This window comes from Corvus moneduloides, chromosome Z (genome assembly GCF_009650955.1).
Source record: "Corvus moneduloides isolate bCorMon1 chromosome Z, bCorMon1.pri, whole genome shotgun sequence".
NCBI classification, from domain to species: domain Eukaryota; kingdom Metazoa; phylum Chordata; class Aves; order Passeriformes; family Corvidae; genus Corvus; species Corvus moneduloides.
In genome coordinates, this window is record NC_045511.1 from 23,380,111 (window position 1) to 23,402,519 (window position 22,409).

At 40.3% G+C, this 22,409-nt stretch overlaps 1 protein-coding gene across 2 annotated transcripts in view; it reads left to right on the forward strand.

Moving 5' to 3' along the window:
• HOMER1 (homer scaffold protein 1) overlaps positions 1–22,409 on the forward strand; it is a 324,423-nt gene that overhangs the window by 12,011 nt on the left and 290,003 nt on the right. For both annotated transcript variants that reach the window (XM_032095988.1, XM_032095987.1), the window contains exon 2: positions 18,651–18,807. In XM_032095988.1, coding sequence (XP_031951879.1) covers positions 18,651–18,807 — 157 coding nt within the window. The remainder of the gene's footprint in view (positions 1–18,650; positions 18,808–22,409) is intronic.

The window sequence follows — 22,409 nt, forward strand, 5'->3', positions numbered from 1 at the left end:
TGATTGGAAAAACAGCAGTTAGACTAATTTTTAAATAGTATCACTGCTTACCATATAATTGCCATTTATCTCAATAGAAACACATGTTGACTTGATTCTATGATTTTGCATTTCTTCTGTTACTTTCTAGGTTCTAGAATTCTCATCAGTCTATTGTCAAAAGCCCCAGCTTTGCCACTTTGCTTCGTAGCTGTAAAACACAGCTATCAGAACAAAATTCTTGTCAGAGGCAATGATGAGACTTGATGAAGCATGCAAAATCACACTGAATGTCAAATTAGAAAAAACTGTGTTTGCATTGTTTATTGAACTCTCCCGTATTTTATGGAATCTAAGGTGATGTGGGATTGCCACTGTTGTTATTTCAGTGTTCTACACAGCTTCATGTCCTAGTGCCAACCCTCTTTTCTCACTTCCTTCATGCTTGTCAGTGCTGCTGAAGGATTTTATTACAGCCCCTAAACTGATCTAACCAAACTTTAGAACAGAGGGTGTTCACTTACAGACAGTCTTGTGCTTTCATGTCAGGACAAAGCGAGGAGTTTCAGTCCGTCAATTTTCTGAATTTGCTGCTCTGGGTGGCACTTCTACCACTGTTGTCTTATGACCCTTAAATCCCGCCAAACACTATGATTAACATCAAAAACCCATTATGTGCTTGCTGTTTCTACCAATCTGTGCCTCAGCAAGAGCACCTGAGTGGCCCCATGCAATCTGGCTTAATTCTTACCTTGTTTAGTCAGCATCAATTGGTCTAATTAGTTATTTGTGAGTGGCATAAACAGCCCTTATCACAAGCTGGAAATTGTTTGGCATAGGAAGCTACTGAACTTTAAATCTTAAAGAATCCATAAATTAATTTTAGGGTGTTTGTAAAAGGTGAAAAGGAAAACGTGCAAATCATTAATTGTGGAGATACTTACAACTTTTTACCAGCTAGGCTCGTAGTTCAATGCCTTAGAAAGCCTCGGGCAGCCTAGAGAGGTAGCACGGGCAATCCAGCATTTCAGTAGCTCTAAAAGCGGCAATAGTAGCTGCAAAGCTGATACCACCAGCAGAAGCAAAGAGGGAGAAATACAGCTTTTGGTTGCCAATTCCTGCAATTAGAAGCTTTCAAGTAGAAACAGAGACAAGATGTTCGCAGAAAGGGTGCAAGCCAAAGAGGCCGGGCCCCCTCTTGGTCCTTTCTTTTATTGGGAGAAGGGGAAAGGGGAGGACTGGGGGCGTACCCGGGGTGACCGGCCAATGAGACACTGCTAAAGAGTCTGAGTTACATTTGGTTTTGCCCGCGTTTGGAACAAAGGGCTTCAGAGCACATGACAGAGGCAAGTGTCTTGGGGGGAGGGGGAAGGGAAGCTCGGAACAGGCAGCAACAATTCCCTATTTGTTTTTCTTTAAAGCTGGGTTGTAACTCTTAGTAACTTAAAGTGCATAGAACAGTAACAAAACAACAGTGCAAAACATAATTGGAATCTATCGTCCCTACAACTCGACAGTACCTAGGATGTCTTTAAACTAGTTCCCCAGTTAAAACTCAGGGGTTTAGTCAGGGCATCTATGGTATGGGGTATCAGGACGAAGATTTACAATATACAGTGCAAAATGTGAGTGCAAAACAGCGCAACATAACTTAAGGGATTAACATCAAAATCTGGAGTAGGGGGTTTACATGAGGGTGCAAAATCAGGATCCTTTTTATGGCGTCTCCTCCAGGAGGCAGTTTTAACCTCCTTGACTTTTGAGGAGGTGACATAAGGTTTTATCCATTTTCCTGGGAACCACCTCAGTCCTTGAGGGGTAGATACACTGGCATACCCATGTCCCCAAGTTACAAGTTTGTATGGTCCTTGGATTTTTAGAGTCTCTGGGTCCTGGATCAGGACTTCTGGATTCTCCTTCAGTTTCTGTCTCCTGGTCTTCTGGAAATGATGATAGATGGGAGGGTTTGGGTCCTCAAAGGTGCCATTCAGGAAGTTTATGGTAAACAGTGCTTTGTTGAGTCTGAGGACAGGTGAGTTGAGTTTGGTGGTCCCTGACTGTTGTAGCAGCATTCGCTTGAGGGTTTGATGGGCACATTCAACAATGCCTTGTACAGTTGGGGAGTGAGGAATACCTGTAATATGTCAAAATCCCACTGCTGATGAAAGTTTTTAAACTCCTGAGAGATGTAGGCAGGTCCATTATCAGTTTTTATCTCCTCACAGCAAAAGCTTGGACAAGATGTTTTTCAACGTCCTTAGCTTTTTCACCTGCATGTGCAGAGGCATACATAGCACCAGAGAAGGTATCAATAGAAACGTGAATGTATTTTAATCTCCCAAATTCAGGGAAATGTGTGACATCCATTTGCCACACTTCACCGCTATTAATGCCTCTGGGATTGACCCCCATGCCCAGTGATGGAAGCTGTAGCTTCTGGCAGTTGGGACATGTTGCCACTATTGCTTTTGCCTGAGTCCGTGACAGATGGAACATGTGGATAAGAACAGGAATATTTTGATGGTACATGGCATGGCTCAATTTTGCTTGTTCAAAAACTTGGAGGAGCTTTGGTAAGTTGGCTGATAGAACTATGTCTGCTGGCATAGCCAGAACATCAGCTCTACGATTACCCTCTGCAATAAATCCTGGCAGGTTTGTATGTGACCTCACATGCATGACAAAATAGGGATGCTCTCTGTGGGAAACCAGAAAAATTAGCTTTAAGAGCAAATCATAATTTTTTTTGCTTGAGATTTCTTTTAGGAAAGCATGCTCAGCTCTAACAGTTACTCCAGCTACATATGCTGAGTCTGTGACCAAATTAAAGGGTTCTTTGAACCTCTCAAATGCTCTAATGACGGCTGCTAGTTCAGCTACTTGTGGTGATCCCTGGATTACTTTGATGTCAGATTCCCACTTTTGCGTCTTTGGGTTTTTCCATGTGATCACTGATTTTTTTACTCTTTCCTGAACCATCAGTAAAAATGGTCATCTCATCGAGGGGTTTTCTACTTTGAATCTCTCGAGGGATGGAAGAGAATGCCAGGTTGAACAATGTATGTTTTGGGTAACGATTGGAGATTTGGCCTGAGTAACTATCTAATGCAACTTGTAAATTTATATTATTTTGAAGTAGGTGATCTAATGTGTCTGTTGTTACAGGTAAGTAGATGCATGCAAAGTCACATCCTGCCAGGGTACAGAGCTTTGCTCTACCCTTCACGATAATTTTTGCTATTAGTCCTTGTGGCTGTGTGATGGTCTTAGGTGGTTGCAGTGGAAGGAGCACCCATTCAATTATGATGAGGGGTTCCTTCTGCTCTTTGTCCCACTGAAATATGAGGCCGTGAAAGCGTGGTACCTTCCCTAGAATGACAAGCTTAAAGGGTAGGGAGGGCTGATACATGTGTGCTTGTCTGGTGGAAATGAGCTCTTGCATCTTTTTGAAAGACTGCCTTGCCTCTTCTGTCAGGGATCTAGGGGATGCTGGACTGCCTTCCCCTTTAACAGGTTTGCAATAGGAGCTACATCCTCTGTGGTGAGTCCTAACCAGGACCTTAAATAATTCAGTGTCCCACAGATCTGTTGCACTTCCTCTAATGTTTTTGGGTTATTATTAATGGTGACAGGTGTTGGGGTGATAGAGGTTTCTGTGATTTTGAGTCTGAGGTATTTTCAAGGACTTGTTCTTTGCATTTTTTCAGGTTGTAATTCAAAGTCTTTGGCCTCTAGGGCCTCAACCACCGTGTTAAGTGTCTGCTCGAGATACTGATTATTGGGAGCACATACCAGTACATCATCCATGTAATGTAGGATGATGGCTTTCTCTGCTTTGGCATGGATGGGAGATAGAATTTTGGCAATATACTCTTCGCAGAGAGTTGGGGAATTTTTCATACCTTGGGGAAGCACAAGCCAATGGTAACATTCCATGGGAGTTTCACAATTAATAGAGGCCACAGAAAATGCAAATCGAGGGGCATCTGCAGGGTGGAGTGGAATATGAAAGAAGCAATCTTTAATATCCAGAACAGCTAAATGCCAATGTTGTGGGAGCATTGAAGGTGATGGCATACCTGGTTGAAGGCATCCCATGTCTTCAATAACCTTATTGATTTCTCTAAGATCTTGGAGGAGCCTGTATTTGTTCTTTCCTGGTTTTTGTATTACAAACATGGGTGTATTCCATGGGCTGCTGGTACGATATTCCCTTTAGCAAATTGTTCAGCTACTGTTTTGAGTGCTTCTAAGTTTTCTTCTTTTAGCAACCACTGGTTAACCCACACGGGTTCATCTGTTTTCCAAGTTAGCTTTTGTGGTTGGCACTCTGCTCCAGTGGCCGCAAGGGAAAATTTTGATGTCTAGGGGTGATATCAATTTTTGTTCCCCACTGAGACATGGCATCCTTTCCCCACAGGGTGAATTTGGTGTCCAGGACATATGGATGAAGTGTCGCTATTTGTCCTTCAGGACCTTCAATTTGGATGGTGTTTTTGGATTGCTTCGCAATTTGGGTACCTCCAATCCCTTGTATGATACCCTGAGACTGCAATTCCCATTGCGCAGGCCACTTATCAAATGGAATGACAGACACATCAGCACCTGTGTCTAACATTCCCATTATACTGATTTTATGTGATTTGTAACGGAGCTTACATTCTACTACAGGTTTATAGTTTCCCAAAACCTCAGTCCAACAGATGGCTGGGATATGACCATCTGTGGGCAGGTATTTGGGCAGTGGAATGGCCTGTGCAATGACTTGACCCTTTGGCATAAAGTACGGTGGATATATACATTGTACAATTAGGCTAGAACACCTGTTCTGATCCACTTTCATGAGTGTGGGTGGGTGTAACCTCTATCCCAGCAGGTGTCCCCAATAACAAAAAGGGATGTAAGGTCCGGCATGTGGTCCACATTCTGGAATGAGAGGGGTATTACAGTCTGTTTGTTGTTGTTGAAATGGTGTGTTTCATCACAGATTACCTTAAACCTGAGTCCAGAAGTCCAAGTTGCTTTGTCTGCAGCTCTTTTTATTTCAGAACGTGGAGCTGTTAGGACGCGTTGAGTCGCTAGTTTCCCTGCTGTTGACCTGGGGAAACAGTCTTTGGAGAGTTTTTATCAGCAATTATAATTGTTCTGCAATTGCGAGCTACATGTCCCTTTTTCTGACAATGATAGCATATAAAGTTACCTCGCGACTGAGTTTGCCCTGTACCCATAGCATTCTCCACAACCTCCCCCACCATCCCCACTTTTTTCAAAAGGGGAACAGCTGTGTTCAGCTGCACCTTCTTTGTACAGACTTCGAGGATGGATTCAACAGTTGGAGGGGAGTGCAAAGGAAGAGTCAGGATGATTTGTTTGCAAGCATCATTCATATTCACTTGGAGCAGTTCGAGTAGGAGCGCTTGTTGGAGGTCAGGATTAGGGACCTGGGAAAAGATAGCTCCGCGCAAACGGTTATAGAAGTAAATAATATTTTCATTTGGCAATTGTTTGATGTTGGTATAATGAGATGTAGGAGTCTGAGATGGTACTAGTGTTAAGGCCTTTTCAGCAGCATGTGTGATTTCAGTAAGAACTGGACGAGGGATAAGCATTGCTTGTTTTTGGGGATTTGCCATATTATTGTCACCAGATAAAAGGTCTAATGTGATATAATTGTTGTCAAAGTCCAGGTAATTATCTGGAGTTTGCCACAAAATTTGCAATAAATCAGATAAAATTATTTTCCATTGTTGTTTCCACAACACAAAATCACCAGGTGTGATTTTGATATAGAGTTTGCATTGTTGTAATTAAATCATGAGGTACAAGTAAATGAGTTGCAAAAGTAGCACTTAAAAGGCTCTTAAAATAATTACTATGCATCCCAAACTCCTTAATTGCTTTGCACAAGTCCTTAATATTAGAATAAGGAAAGGGCATCCAGCCAGGGTTGGCTCCCGTGCTAGTACGAGAGACCGTAGTAGCAGCTGGAGGTACTTCCAGGTAACCATGGGTTTCAGGATTTAAGGAGGTAGTCACATGACTGTGGGAACCTGGGGCAGGACGATGGGAAGCAGGGGAGGGGAGTGGAGGGGCAGGGGCAGGGAGTGGAGGCGGGGACGTGGTGGGAGGAGGGGAGGGGTTGGGGCGGGGTTGTGGGAGGCAGGGGCGGTACTTGAGTCGTGGGTGAGAACAGAGGGGGGGTGAAACATGATGCTTTGGGGGCGGGGACAGGTTCCAACACGGGAGGGGATGGGGACAAGAAGGGATTCGTGGGGTGGGGGAGAAAGGGATTGTGGGGGAGAAAGGGATTGTGGGAGGTGTAGTTTGGGGATGAAGAAACGTAGCATCCGCCATTATTGGAGACAAACAAACTGGGAGAAAAGGGGCTGAGGGGAGGGGGTTTTTCCTGGCCTGAGAGCAGACGGCAATGGCTGTTCCTGGGAACAAAGAGATCAGGGGAGAAGGGGTTTTTCTGCGTGCTTAAAACATGAGGGCTACAAACTGGGGACAAAAGAATGGAGAAAAGGGGTTGGAAAGGTCCTGGGACTGGCTCTGGATTCCAATCCAAGGCAGGGTGCTGAGGAAACATGGGTGAGCCAGGAGGACGATGGCCCTCCTGAGCTGAAAAGCAGTCTTATCTAGCTGTGTTTTCCAGCGTAGGGGAAGAGGGGTCAGGGACACAGGGGTTGGAAGAGGGTGTAAGGGAATTAAAAGAGGGTTTTTGCAGTGGCTTTTCATGTACTGCTTTTTTCTCCAGCAAAGTATAACCTAGTAACAGGAGAGGAAAAAGTTTTGAAACTGTTTCGTCTCCTGCACGCCTAAGAGAGGAGAATTTTCTCCCCACCTTGTCCCAAAATTCAGAAGATCTCATATCCTTGGAGGATAGATTAGGAAAATACTGAAAAAGCCATCATACAAAAGATTGAACTAGATTTTTTAGGGTATTTATGCCCAGTACAAGAAAGGTAGCTTTGAACTTGGTAGTATATTTCTCTATGGTGTGCAGAAACCTCAGATCCCATAACAAATGCAGCACCACAAACCTCAGCCCCAAATCTCAAAAAAGAGGAAAAAAAAAAAGAGAAAGTTTGCACCAGCACCAGCTCAAGACAGGAGCCCCTAAAACAGCAGGGAAATACTCACCAGAATTCTGGATTTACCACACGAAAGCAGGTCTGGAGAAAAAAATAAGCAAAGAGGGTCTTCTACATTCCAGCCGTTCCCTCGCCACGTGGTGTGGGGGAGGGTACAGGCTGAGGCTCCGGGCTCACTGTTACACAAAAAGTAACAGCTCGCTACAGAGAGCTGGCATGGCAGGACGTGCAGAGCTAACTCCAGCAGACACAGCTGCTGGGACACCCTGAAAGTCTCTCAGAACTGGGGCTCAGAGAGAGCACGTTGGGCGCCAGATGTGGAGATACTTACAGCTTTTTACCAGCTAGGCTCGTAGTTCAATGCCTTAGAAAGCCTCGGGCAGCCTAGAGAGGTAGCACGGGCAATCCAGCATTTCAGTAGCTCTAAAAGCGGCAATAGTAGCTGCAAAGCTGATACCACCAGCAGAAGCAAAGAGGGAGAAATACAGCTTTTGGTTGCCAATTCCTGCAATTAGAAGCTTTCAAGTAGAAACAGAGACAAGATGTTCACAGAAAGGGTGCAAGCCAAAGAGGCCGGGCCCCCTCTTGGTCCTTTCTTTTATTGGGAGAAGGGGAAAGGGGAGGACTGGGGGCGTACCCAGGGTGACCGGCCAATGAGACACTGCTAAAGAGTCTGAGTTACATTTGGTTTTGCCCGCGTTTGGAACAAAGGGCTTCAGAGCACATGACAGAGGCAAGTGTCTTGGGGAAGGGAAGCTCGGAACAGGCAGCAACAATTAATAGGGTTGTATTCTGGAGATTGCAGAGATTGAAAATTATGTCCCATCAGGAGCCTTCCTCCTAATCTTCCTCATCCTTCTCCATGCCTCTGGAAAGGAGAGTGCTGCTGGGCCTGCTTGTAAAGCAGTATACAAACTCCTGCCTCACTAGCAGTGTCTCTGGATCCCAAAGCACTTTGTGCTCTTGCTCTCTCTCTCTGCTTCTATATTTGGAGAACTGTACTTATTCTGTTAGTGTAAGAGGTTTCTTTATTTTTTTTCTCCTATGTGTTTTTTTTTCCTTAAAACTGTAGATCTTGTAATGGTTCTGAAGACTATAGGTATTGTCACTGGGGACCATGTCTAGAAAATATCTATTCATTTAAACTCAAGAAAACTGATGGTGCAGGAAGACAGGAAACTATAACTTAATTGTTGCATGACTTTGTATTAAGGTGCTGTGTGAAATAGCAGTAGAAATTCAAGCTAAGCAGTTAAACTACTTAATATTCTCCCTTAAAATATTGGCAGTGTAGTTCTGTAAGAGTAGTCTGACTGTCAGAACTCCATTGCAGAGATATTTTAGATAAAGATTGCAAAGGAAAAATTGTCTCTAGAGGATATCAAGGAACTAGGGGAACTAACAAGAAAGCCTGGTTATGGATTGGTTTTGGGCCTTTCTAAACTTATTTTACTAACAGGCATGCATAACAGTATTTCTTCCTTTGTTACATTGTGCTGTATAGGCTTCATTCCTCTTTTTTCTGCTTGTGTTGCAAGTGCGGCTAAGTTGGATTTCCTTGCTGTAGAATGGAGAAAAATTAATATTTTTAGACCATTGCCTGCTTATTTCTTGTTCTAGATGCAGCATAGTTTAATTTACTGCATGTAAGGGCTGTTGCAGGAATGTTAATATCTAGACTTCTTTCAGAAATGTCTCATTACACTGTCATTTCAAGGTTCTTTGTTCATAGACTAAAACCTGACATTAAGCTGGTTTTTTTGTTTGCTTCTGATAAATATTTTTGGTGACTAGATGTGGAAAAAAGCTGTATATCTTAAAATTAATTGTCTAGTTCTAAAGACAGGAGAACTCCTCTCTTGACTTCCTGACAAGAATTTTCGAACAGGGCAAAATTCAGGAAAAAAAATACAAGTTTTTACTACCATGATTTCTTAGTATTTTCACTATAGATAGCATCTATTCTAGAATTCAACCTAAGATAATTTAGTTGCTCTTAAGTCATTAAAAGCTAATGGTTAACTCCCTCCAATCTTGTAATTAAAACAAATTTAAGGTAAATGTTTATTCAGAGATACCTTTATCCACTTACTTGCACAGTTTAGAGGAATGATCACTTAGGTACCTAGAAAAATTCTGAAGATACCTATATCCCTGGAATGAGGTACTAAACTGAAGTGAAAGGCATGAAGATAAAGCTGAGTACTTGATAATACACTTTTTGTTACCTCATTTGATTCCCAGAACTCTTGCTTGATTCCTGCTATGAAAATGAGCTTTTCAAGGTTGTGTGGAAGAACAAAAAAGGAAAACCTTAGAGACATGGACCATCATTCAGCTATTGGAGTAACTTTCACAGTCAGTGATATGTTATTGCCATGAATATTTCCTGCAGTGCTTCAGCTGGTTGCCTACCTGCTGAACTTGAGCAGCATACGATAGCAGAATATGGAGGCATTGGAGAACAGGCATTTAAAACAAACCCAGAGAACTGCTGAAGTGAGAGGAAATCCACTGTCTATTTTTTTTCCTTTTAAAAAAAAAAACAGCTTAACACTGCCCTGTACATAACCTACAGGTAACTTCATTAATCTTTAGTATAAGAAGCTCTATGTTCACTGTCATTATACCAAAAATTTAAGAGTTTTGTTGGGATTTTTCTTTGCTCTACTATATAAGCCTTAATTTTCAGTACTGGGCTGATTTGTCCTCAGTTTGCAACTCTGCCATCTTCCATGCTGTTGATGTTGCTAAATTTGTGAGACTAATGTCTGTGCTGTCCTACAGCTAAATTAAATCTGTGCTGTGGAAAAAACTCTTTACTCTTCTAAAGTTTACTAAGATCCGTCATGAGTCCCTTATGAATGGGAAGTTCAGACAAAAGAGAAATGAGTTTAGGTAAACTTTCTCATTGCTCTTCATGTTTGTTCAATAGCAAGAGCTTTATTTCCCAAGGTATGGTAATCCTAACTCTTGGGATTTCATGTGATGACAATACATTTTAAGTGCTGTCTGTGGTTGTCTTACAGTGTTTGTATGAAACTCCCCTACCTCTTTTCTTTCCCTTCCTTCTCTGGAAGGTACCAGGTATGGGCTTCCTGAGTATTTGGTTGAGATTGGCACATATAGAGTCATCCATTTTTTCCCCAGACAGACTGTTTTATAGGATTACATACCTGTGAGTCGTAGACTTGTTAAGGTTGGAAAAGACCTGTAAGATCACCAAGTCCAACAGTCAGCCAAGGAGCACCATGATGGTCACCACTAAAACATGTTCTCAAGCACCATATCCAAATGTTTTTTTAGTGCTTCCAGGGATGATGACTCCACCACTTCTCTGGGCACCCTGCTTGATAACCCTTACCACAGATAAATTTTTCTTAATACGTACTCTAAATCTCCACTGGTGCAAATTGAGGCAATTTCCTCTTATCACGTCACTTTTTACCATGAGAAGATGACGACCCCCATCTGGCTACAACCTCCTTTGAGATAGTTGTAGACAGTGATAAGGTCCCCCCTCAGGCTCTTTTTTTCTTCATGCTATATCCCCCCAGCTGCCTCAGCCGCTCCTTATACAACTTGTGCTCCAGTCCCTTCACCAGCTCAGGCTCTTTTTTTCTTCAGGCTATATCCCCCCAGCTGCCTCAGCCACTCCATATATAACTTGTGCTCCAGTCCCTTCACCAGCTCTGTTACCCATCTGAAGATGCCATCCACCCTAGTGGATGTGCCAAAATGTTACCAAAAGGAATTGATTTCAGAAGTATTTGAAGTTACGAGCTTTCCTGACTTGCCTCCTATGTAATATAAAACTTCTATTAATTGATGCAAATAATCATAAGTGAACAGTTTTTCTGCTAATGAAAGTCCATAATTGCTGATTTAAGTAGAATTCTGTCTGCTCATAGGCATCAAATTTAGCCTGGTTTGTATAAAACTTTGCATCTAGCTGTATTCATACATGTTTTGCATATACTTCTTAGCCCACAGTAAAATGTTGCAAGGTTGTTGTTTGGGTTTTTTTATTTGGTGTTCTTTTCTTTTCAAAGGTGTGGGGTGTTAAGGTATGCAAATAGAGAGCAAGTTTTCCCTCTGTTGTCCAAATAGCTCACAGATTTTCGCTAGTCTTATAGAGACACTAATATTTCAAAGAAAATAGATTTCTGGTAATCATGAAATTATTTTCTACTGACTTCCTGTTCCTTATGTCTCTTTAAGTACTGTGCAATATCCTACTTCAAGCTGAAAAAAATCGGTTAAAACTTCAGGTCCTTGAAAATGTAATGGACAGTATATAATTATGTTTCTGGCTAAGGTAAATGTATTTTTTACTTAACCTTACAGGTTTAATGTAAGTTTATAGATAATTTTTCTCCCCTCAAATCCTGAAAAATGGCAGGTATTACTTGAGATGGTATGCTAATTCCTAAATGCTTAAAAATCTAATACTAAAAGCTGATTCTTAAATGGAAACAAAGCAGCTTAGAAAAAAGCTAGAAGGCACTGCCTGTGTCATATTACATAGCTACAGAACACAGTCAGTAAAGCTTGTATTTTGAACTTCATAGGTAAATAGGCAGGTATGTGTATTAACTGGTAACTGTATACACAAAACTTACCAAGCTTTTTAGCAGCAGCTTCCTAAACATTTGCTGACTTCGAATAAACCTGATTCAAATCCAAAACGTAACAGCAAGGACAGGTAGAACCATTGTTGGTATAGGAAAGATTTTGATTTGGTTACTTGATTGTAACTTCCACTTTTTTATTATCTCAAAGCTTGTTTTGAGATATGAAAGTTATTATATATCTATATTGTATGTGAAAGTTGTATGTGAGACAAAAAGCAAAATCTGAAGTCATACTCATTACACAAGTCCACTGAGTATGTTTGTTCTACTTTATAATTTTAACTTCAAGATGGTATTGGCAGTTACTTCCTGTCCAGTAAAAGGTTACATTTCAAACAGTTTCCATACAATGGAAGCCAGTGTTATGCAATACTTCCCTCAAATGTGTACAATTTTTATCAGACCTCAGAGCATTTTATGAATATGGAAAAATCTGTGGTTTTCTGTTGCTTTGAACTGTGTGCAGAGCTTGTTGACTTGGACTCCTTAAACAACACTGATGCTTGGATGCTGTAATTTATGAATTAGTTTTAACTAGAGCTGCACTTTTAATCACTCTCCTCGTTTCTTTTCAGGGATCTCTTCTCAGGCTGCTTAGAGTAACAAAACTTGCTACAGCTTCAGAAACAAGCTAGGGGAGAATATTTTTAAGACTAGCGGGACACCGGGAAAAAGCTGTGGGAGTAGTTTGGTGACATTTGGAAAAAGCAAAAAGGTCTTTGTCCTATCCTAAATATGAGGATAATCAGCAAATGCCTGAAATACCTGAAATAGTAAAATACTGCCTGAAATGTGCGGTGTTCATGTTGTCTGACCTGGGGAGAAATTTCCTTGGATGACAGCTATTATGGAAGTTCAGAATTCACTATATGCAAAATGACCACCTGCACAATATGTGTGATGCCTATTGCGAGGGTTTGCAGTCCTCAGGACTGCTGGATACTCTGTGCTGAGCATGCAGTCATGTGGCAGGGTCTCCTGTGCCCGGGGCTGTAATGGCATGAGGATAGCACACTTTTTGTCCAGTCTCCACCGCTCCAACCAGCTTGGAGTGTGGGTGCACTCCCATTTTGAGCACAGGGATACTGTCCTGTTTTTGGATGCATGTGGCATCATCTTTCTCTGAAACTCTTTGTATGAAGCCTGATGGATGAAATCTTGCTCTGCAAATCTTTCTTGCAACAAGAAAATATCTCCAAGGCATGTTGTGTTGGACTTGTTTTGAAAACAGTGTTGTATGTGGACTCTGTGTGCATAAAAGCCAGGAAGTTTGAAAAATGCACTGGAGCTTGGAAGATCCATATTGGAGAAATAGATATTGACATGAATCTCATGGAATTTTCACTATCAACACTGAGCTGAGTAAGAAGACCACATCACATGTGCTTATTCATCCCCTTTTTGTCATAATGGTTGGGGAAAATACCTCTGCTGAGAAATTTTAACCTTCCAGGTGGCAGGCAGTGCCTGTAGTGGTTCCTTTTTAAAAAAAACTCAGTTACTCCACGGGCCACAGTCCACTCAGTGTTAGGCTGTTTCTGTGTCTGCTGTCTGCTTCTGCTTGGGCAGCTCTTTGCTCCAGGCCTTGCTTGAGAGTCATTGCCCTTGTCTCTTTTTTCTTCATCTGCAGTCCTGGCCTGGTCTTGTGTCCATACAGGGAAGTTCCTGACCTCATCCTACATAGTGCAGCAACTTCTCTGCTGAAACATTGTCAATTTAACCTGGTATGGAGGAGGAACGGAGGGTTGCATCTAGTTTTTAGTATGTTTTTTAGTGTCATTAACACTCCATAAGGGTAGGCAAGTAGGACATCAAGTAATGTTGTAGAAGTTCATACTTTCTTTTCATGTTTTCTGAGTAACTAAGACAATGGAATCCCAGCCTTGAGAAATTGTAGGTTTTATGGTATTCATGATAATTTTAGAGTCATGGTAAGCAATAGTGTGAGGGAAGAAATAAGCAAAAAGAGGTCTTCACCACTAGTGCTGTAGAAGTACTAGACACATTAAAGAATATATACCTTTTTTAAAAAAGAAGCATACATTAATTATGGATTAGCAAGAAAACTTCTTTCTAACCTTCTATAATAACTTAAGCTTCTTTCATGCAAGCTTTCATTAGTGTAACATGTTTCCTATATTGAGCAGTCTGCATTTCTTTTTTAAAGTTGTGTTAAGATGTCATAATGGAAAGAGTGGTTGGAAACTATTCATTCAACTCTTAGTAAACAGGTTTATCTCCTAAGCTTAGCATAGGACTGATCACGTATCAATGAATGAATTTCTATATTGATTATGGAAAAGTCTGTTAAGACTCTGCCTGCTAAAATGATAGTTCTTTTGCTTCTTTAGTCATCACGTTGCTTCTCAGGTCCAGGAGGACTTGGCACTTACTTCTTGTTAGTCTTCGGCCATTGTAAGATTGCAGCCTAAGGCAATTAAGAACAGCAGGATATGAGCCTTAATGTTTTTGCCACGCCTGAGCGGACATTTCTAATAGTCAAACTGTGTTACTATGGCATTCTGGTTAGTTTGTTTTCTTTTTGTCCAGCATCAGTATATTTCTGGAAAAATGAATTACTTTTCTTTGTAATTAGTGAGGAGTTCTTGTCTTAGTTCCTGTTAATGTCTTTAATGAATACTAAATAGCTTCTGGTAATGAAAGAACAAGAAGAGAGAGGTGAAAGGGGAAGAGAAGAGAGGGAAGAGTAAGAAACTGATAGGGTGGTTTATTTTTTTTACAGGATTCTTTACAGCTGTTTTTTTTTACAAGATTTTTACAGGATTCTTTAAAGCTATTCTTCCTTTCTCAACTCTATATGGGCAAAAATGGGGGATGGTGCTATGCAGGGCCAACAGTTGTACTTAATGATCCTTGAGGATCCCTTCCAACTCAGCTTATTCTGTGATCCTGTGAAAAATAGGGGACTTATTTTTTATATATAGAAATATATATTATAATAAAAAAAAAAATAGTAATTTTTTGACCACTTAAGAAGGCAAAGAGGAAGCTATCCTCCTATTTAACTACTATTCCGGTAAATAATATTATTTCAGCTGAATCAATTGAAACTTCCAGGCTGGGAGGGAATCATGTCCTTGTGTGGACAATGGAAGAGCAAATCTTATAGGTAAAGATGAATTGGCTGAAGTTACAAATATTTCTATATGTTTTATATATTACCTGTTGCTTGTTTACAGATGTTTTAGGAAATATAAAATTTAAGTAGCTCTGTATAGTATGTTGCTACAGAAAAGTACAGATGATGTAATTGTACAGCAGCTTTGAAGGACTTCAGTAATGCATCAGTGGCTGATTCTATAACACATTTAATCCTATAGACATATGGTGCATAACTTCCATTAGTTTGCAGAAATAATCTTTATAAATGTTCATTGTCAAGTGTCAAAACAGTGGTCTAATTCTAGAGGCATCTGAAGTTTAGTGTCTTTGTCAGAAAAAAATCCTAATTTTTTTCTCAGTAATCTGGCAAAATCATGATTTATCCAACTCATTTAACAAAGGGAGCTATGCTTTTCCCACAGAGTGAAGACAGCTTGTCATTCAGTATAGCTGTACTTAAAACATGCAAAGAAAAGACTGTAACTCTAGTTTTATCAGAAGTGATTAAAGAAGTGTAAGTAAGCTTCATTTATGCTGTTCCATACCTAACTGCACTGTCTATGCCAGACCCACAATGTGCCCTGCAAGGTGCTCTGGTTTGTCTTGAGCAGCACTGCTGAAAAATCAGCAGGAACACGCAGGCCACCTCATTGAACAAATTGAGGATATTTAGGTGGGGCTGTGGAAGATTTTTGTGCTGACAGTGCTGGAGAGCAACATTTCAGGGCTGAACGGTTGGCTTTTACTGACGCTTTAGTCGCATAGTGCTCACCTACTTTTTACATATTAAAATCCTGACCTGTGGTGTGTTGAAAGTCCCAGTTATGTGATATACTGTACTGGGAGTGAACTGAGCATTAGTGCTGGTCAAATGTATATTCATTAACCATGCATCTGCATCTTGGATTCAGTTCTTCTTTGGTCTTTAATTAATGTGGTCAGAACCTTTATAGTTTCCTTTCAATGTCAATATTAATCAAAACAATTGTCAGGCTTCTAAGATTTTTTCCATATTTTTTGCATGGTCTCTTTAATTTTCCAGGGGTTAAAAAGCTGGTGCATTATGTTAATATGCACCCTATATATTAACATATACTTATCTGGGAGGTACATTTAAAAATATATCTAATATTGAAGACAACTAAAGTTAAAGTGTGATTGAAGAAGTAATTGTAGATATTCAAAAGAGCAGAAATAATTAGTTTGTTCTGTTAGACAAAAGGTCTATAAAAGCCAGTCACCTTTGCATAACATTCGTGTGCAAGAGATTTGGATCAGGAAATTAGCTATGCAACCTCCTAAAGCTTGGTGATTTACAAGGAGAAGATGAATTGATGCTGAGGGTACGTATCTGTGGAGAACTTCCATGTGCATTGATCCCCTTGGCCTGCCTTCCTCCTTCTTTATCTTTCATTGAAACTCTGTTTTGCTGTCTCTGATTTGTTCTGCATACTTTCTGTCATTTCGTCCAATGTAGGAGAACACCACGTCTGTTGTCTGGTGAACTTCAAGGAATCTTGACTCCCACCTGAGTAATACAATTCTACTACTGAAAGCTGCTCTTCCTGCCAAGCAATAGAGACATTTCAGAGAGTTCACATGTACCCCTTTGTAATGAGGCCAAGTTAAACCCCTTTGACTACAACTAACCAAATTCTGTGGGGTTTTTTACACTTCCTTTTATTTGGGGAAAAATGTATGAAAAACATACCTCTGAAAAGAAAGTGAGGGCAGGTCAAAAGGTGTATTTTTTTCACACCCTGAAAATGGGAGTCAAAATACCTAGAAAGTTAAATTCAACCTAAAATCCCAGTATTTTGTATCTTTGGAATTTGATGGCAGCACTCCTTAAAGAGTACAGCAATCAACATGTCATTAAAATGTAGCCAAATTTAAACTGATAGCTACAGTATCATAGAATAGTTTGAATTGGAAGGGACATTAAAGACAATCTAATTCCAACCTCCCTGCATGGGTAGGGACACTTTCCACTAGATGAGGTTGCTCAATACCCAGTCCAGCCTGGTCCTGAACACTTCCAGGGGTGGAACAGCCAGCCACATCATCTCTGGGCAACGTGTTCCAGTGTCTCACCATCCTCACAGTAAAGAACTTCCTCCTAATATCTTATCTAAACCTGCCCTCTTTCAGTCTGAAGCCATCTCCCCTTGTCCTATCACTTCATGTCCTGGTAAAAAAGTCCCTCTACTAGCTCTCTTGTAGGTCCCCTTTAGGTACTGAGAGGCTGCTCTAAGGTCTCCCTGGAGCCTTCTCCAGGCTGAACAATTCCAACTTTCTAAGCCTTTCCTCATAGGAGAGGTTCTCCATCCATCTGATTATCTTGGTGACTTCCTCTGGACTCGCTCCAACATCTCCATGTCCTTCCAGTGCTGGGACCCCAGAGCTGGATGCAGCACTGCAGGTGGGGTCCCAGCAGAGCAGAGCAGAGGGGCAGAATCCCCTCCCTGGCCCTGCTGGCTGCGCTGCTTTGGATGCAGCCCAGGACACGTTTGGCTCTCTGGGCTGGGAGTGCCCATGGCTGGGTCATGTCCAGCCTCTCAGCCACCAGCACCCCCAAGTCCTTCTGGGCAGGGCTGCTCTGATCTGTCCATCCCCCAGCCTGTGTTGATACCAGGGTTGCTCTGATCCAGGTGCAGCACCTTGCGCTTGACAGTGTTAAACCTCATGAGATTCCCATGGGCCCACTTCTTGAGTTTGTCCAGGTCCCTCTGGATGGTATCCCATCCCTCAAGTGCATCAGCTGCGCTACTCAGCTTGGTGTCAAGTGCAAACTTGCTGAGGGTGCAATCAGTCTCATTCTCTATGTTGTCAATGAACATATTAAAACTGATGTCCATTGGGACTCTGAGCCATTGATCACTACCCTCTAGATGCAGCTGTCCAACCAGTTCCTTATCCACAAAACTGTCCATCCACTGAATCTATCTCTTCCAATTTAGAGAGAAGTATGTTGTAGGGGACTGTGTCAAAGGCTTTACAGAAGTGCAGATAACTGACAACCACAGCCTATCCCTTGTCCACTGATACAGTCACTCCATTGTAGAAGGCCATCTTATCACCTTCTTAGTGATATTAAAATGTTTTTAGATTTCTGTGCAATGCTGTACGTCTTGGTAGTGTTCATGGGGAAAAACAGTTGTAAATTCTAAATTATAATAAGGGGTTTTTTTGCCTCATATAATTTTATTTGCTAAGCAATTTACAATTTAAAATTTATTTTATACATTATTTAATGTTGGCATAAATACATTCAGGTGTAAAGCTCCAAAGAATGAGGGATTCACAACACATGTTCCTGGCCTTAGTTAATGATAGTTTTAGAGTAATTGCATTGAATCAGCCGGTTCAGATCCAGATTATGGCCTAAAATTGATGAAAATAATCAGAATGTTAGAAGATTTTGGAGAAGAAGTGGACTTGAAGTCATGCACATTCTACAGTGTGTGGTGTAATGAGATGAAGTTACACAGGTATTAATGCCATTTAGTTTAAAGGGATAGATGGGCAGTGAAGAGCAGGGGAGATGATGGGATGGGGCTGAATCTATATTAGAGATGTCTCTATTTATCTGACTCCACAACTGGGTGCTGATATTTGCCTTAGAAGGCTTACATTTTGCTTGTATATATGTATCAACAAACTTACCTGCTCTACACAGCAACACATGCAGAAGTCACCAGGCAAGGTTTATCATGCAGAGTTACTTGTGTACATCCCGATGGGCATAACTGGCAGATAGCTTGTGTGCAGTGATAGTATGGACAAATTAGATTCATGACTTCTTCTCTCTATCCTTCAGGGAACAACCCATCTTCAGCACCCGAGCTCATGTCTTCCAGATTGACCCAAACACTAAGAAGAACTGGGTTCCCACCAGCAAGCATGCTGTTACTGTGTCCTACTTCTACGACAGCACAAGAAATGTCTACAGGATAATCAGTTTGGATGGCTCAAAGGTAAATTTTATTTCAGAAAACCTGGTTGTGTGAAACATTTTTGTTATTATTTTCTGGTTTGATGTTCTTCGTATTTCTTCTCATATATTTGTATCATTAACTGACCAACAGATTACTGATGTGTTAAAATGGTAACGTTGCCTCATTATATGTTTTAAGTGTTTATTTGTAAATTCTGTTTTCCATGCAGTTGTAATGACATCAATAACCATTGCTGAATTGAAGTGATGACCTGTTCCTTGGTTAATGCTGTGAGAAGGCTAAAAACACCCATATTTGTACAAAAAGTACAAATAGGGTTCCAATAACGTTTTCATTTCTGTACTCAGTCATTTATCAATATAATTAGCTTCAGCATTATGAAGGACATCTGTTCAGTGGCCATAATCCTTTAGTAAATCCTTTGTTGTGTAATCTTCCAACTTTTGCTGTAGAGAATGCGAGGATTGCTTCCTAATAAAGCCTGCCTAATAAATGGTAAGCTTTTATGAAGACTCAGTTTTGTTTTGGTGGGGGTTTTTTATGGTTGGTTGTTTGGTTTGGTTTGGTTTTTTTTCTCTGTTTTAACTAGAAAGGATATTGTGCTGAGCTGCTGCTGTTGTAAGACATGTTATCTAAGAAATTAGTTCGATGTGCAGAAAATCTTTGACTGTTTCTACCCAAGTAGCTATAATAACAGTAACTTTACAAACAGTGTAGCAGAAAATTCTGCGCTAAGGGCATTAAAGATATACGGACTGTAATCAAAAGTTGTGATCCTTTCCAGAGACTTTCATTTGAAGCTTTTGGAGATGCATCAGTTAAAAATGATTGGAACTGTTAAAAGCATGGCAGAGAGTGTTTTATGACTACTTATTGAAAGCTGAAAATTATTACCCTGCATTTTTTAAAATATCTAGAGTATTGCTATTTTAAATGTAAAAGGAGAATTTCTATCACAAAGAAGTATGTGGAAATTGATCTCATAGTCAAAAATCCCTGCTTCAAGTGGCTGAGACTGGTATCAGAGCCTACCAGAATTTTTCCAACTTTAGGTCTTACTTTGCTTTTTTCCTTCTCAGCCTTCCTTCAAATGATCCCATTAGTTCTGTCAAATAATTCAAATACCTTTTGAGTCAGTATTTATGAATAAAGACACTGGGATTGGGACTAGATGATGTATGAAATCAAGACTACCAGTTATAAAATGTAGTGCTTTAACTGATCTGGAGTATATACAAAATCCTTATTCTGATATCCACTGGGGTTCCTCTGCCTTCATCCCGATGCTGCATCTCCTGCTGAGTGCCTGCTGAATTAAATTGTCAAGTAGTTGTTAATCTATTTAGTCGTTCTTTTGTCTACTGCAGCATTCCCTTTACATTCAGTACTATTGGCAAGGTATACTGATAATACAGTTTATCACTTTTATTTACTCTGTGGGTGCTGCAATCCTAGTAATGTTTTCATCCAAGTCTTAGATGAAGGCCTAGAATCCCAGTTATCATTAAGAGAGTCCCATTCTTTCAAAGATTCACAACGCTGCTCTGAAACATACACAGGTGAATAGTAGAGGGACACATGGAAGAATTTAAAGTGTGTTTCCAGCATAATTCCCAGAGAGTTCCTTTATTTTTACTTAAAACCCTGTATTTTTTTAGCATGTCTGTACATATGCAATATGGTATGTACAAAGAGTTAAATGTAAATATAAAGCATTTTTAAGTTTGAGTGCACCCAGAGAGTGTCTCTGATGTATGGCATATAGCTGGGTGTCAGTAACACTACTGACAACATACATGTTGCCAAAAACACTTGTCAGACTCTACTGGTGTTGAAGCTGTCACGCTCTTCCCTTAGAGGGAATAGAACCAGACAGATTTTATTGTATACCTGGGTGCTGGCAGGGTTTACAGCATCGTTTGGATTTGTATGGTGGAGAGAAGGATGTGCATGTGACTGCTCAGTTCTCAGGTGCTGAGATTTAGCCAAGACAGGTGCTACAGACTCAACTTCTGCTTCCTTTTGATGCATTCTGTGTCATGTTTTCTGAAGCTGCAATCTCCTCTTGAAATACCTCGCACCAGATATGATGGATGTCCCTCTATTTGGAGTACAAAAAATGTTTAAGGACCATAAGTTGTTCAGTGTACAGGCTACATATTTTATAGTCATGTGCAATATTTGGAGCCCTGTTGCCCATGTCAAAGAAATCTTGATGCAAGTAATTTGATAGAACTTGAATCTGGTTTCTCTGACCTTTTGAGTAAATATCTTTTATGCGACCTTTTCCTTCTACCAGTCCCAAAATAAAGAGAAAGCCTGAAAAATAAGATTTCTTATGTAGTATGGCATGACAACATTGAGCAGTTGTTGCTAAGGCTTTCAGTTCTTATTAATTATATACTGATTTCAGAGTTCCTTGGAAAAATGTATTTCAGTACTTCTTTCTCCTGGGTGATGGAACAAAGCTTCCATTATTTCTCCAGGAACAGTGCAGACAGATGTTAGGATTATTCCGAGTCCCACTGTCTTTTCTGATTAGTCTCTGGCCATCTCTGAGAAAAGGAAGGACATCAAGTGTGGTGTGGTTCTTGCTGTACTAATTAAGTCTCTGATTTTTTTCACAGACACAAGGTAGGAAAAAAAATCTTAAAATTTTATGTTCACCTAAAACAAGAGAAGACTCTGGGAAAGAGTGGTTTTCCAGTCTGCAGGTTCCATGAACCTTGTATATGTTATTACTCAGTCTTGTCTCCCATCAGTGTTACTGCAGTAGATGATCTTTTTATTTTAATCCCTGTCTCAGTTTAAAGTGACAATCTTTTAAATGCTCGATAAAGGTTTTAGGTAAGACCTGTAAGCACAAGCGTTCAGCGCTTTTCCTTTGAAGAAGTTAAACAATTCTGTATCTTAAATTATTTTTCCCATTAATTTCAGCACAAGATAAAATCATATTTGACCACTACTATATATCTTGCAGCTGTTGGGGTAAAACAAACAGCTCAGACACATGCCCTATTTTCTCATAGATAAACTAATATGAAAGGAAAACATGAAAGCTATTTTATAATTCCAAAAAAGCCTGAAGATAACTAAGTCAGTTTTCTTCAAAAGCTAAATGTCTGCCTGTCCGATTGACTCTGTTCTGTTTTTAAGATCTTCTTGTTCATTTCTAGAAACAACATTCTTAAAAGTTGATGAAATATTTGACATTTGCTATACTTATAACTGCAATGAAATCTGGACTAGAGGAGAGCGGTTAAAGCAGTACCTATTTGAATGGATGAGACAGGCTTAATTATAAATTTTGATTTTGAAAATAAATGGGGTTTTTTTTAAGGTAAAGATATGAAGGTTTGCTATCTAGTTCTTTCCAGAGATAGCTGACGCTGACTGTATTTGTAAGATGCTCTAGCATTATACTTTTAAAGGCACAGTTTTGTATGTGAGAGATCTAGAATACCAAGGCTTTTAATACAGAGAAGATGGAAAGCCTTGATTTCCTTGTAAAATTGGTAAATTTAATGAAAGAGCTTTTTTTTTTTAATCACTGGGATCTGAATGTAGTCTTCCCAATCTTTGCACTAATGCTGTCTACTGAAGTGAAGCCTCTTTATTTT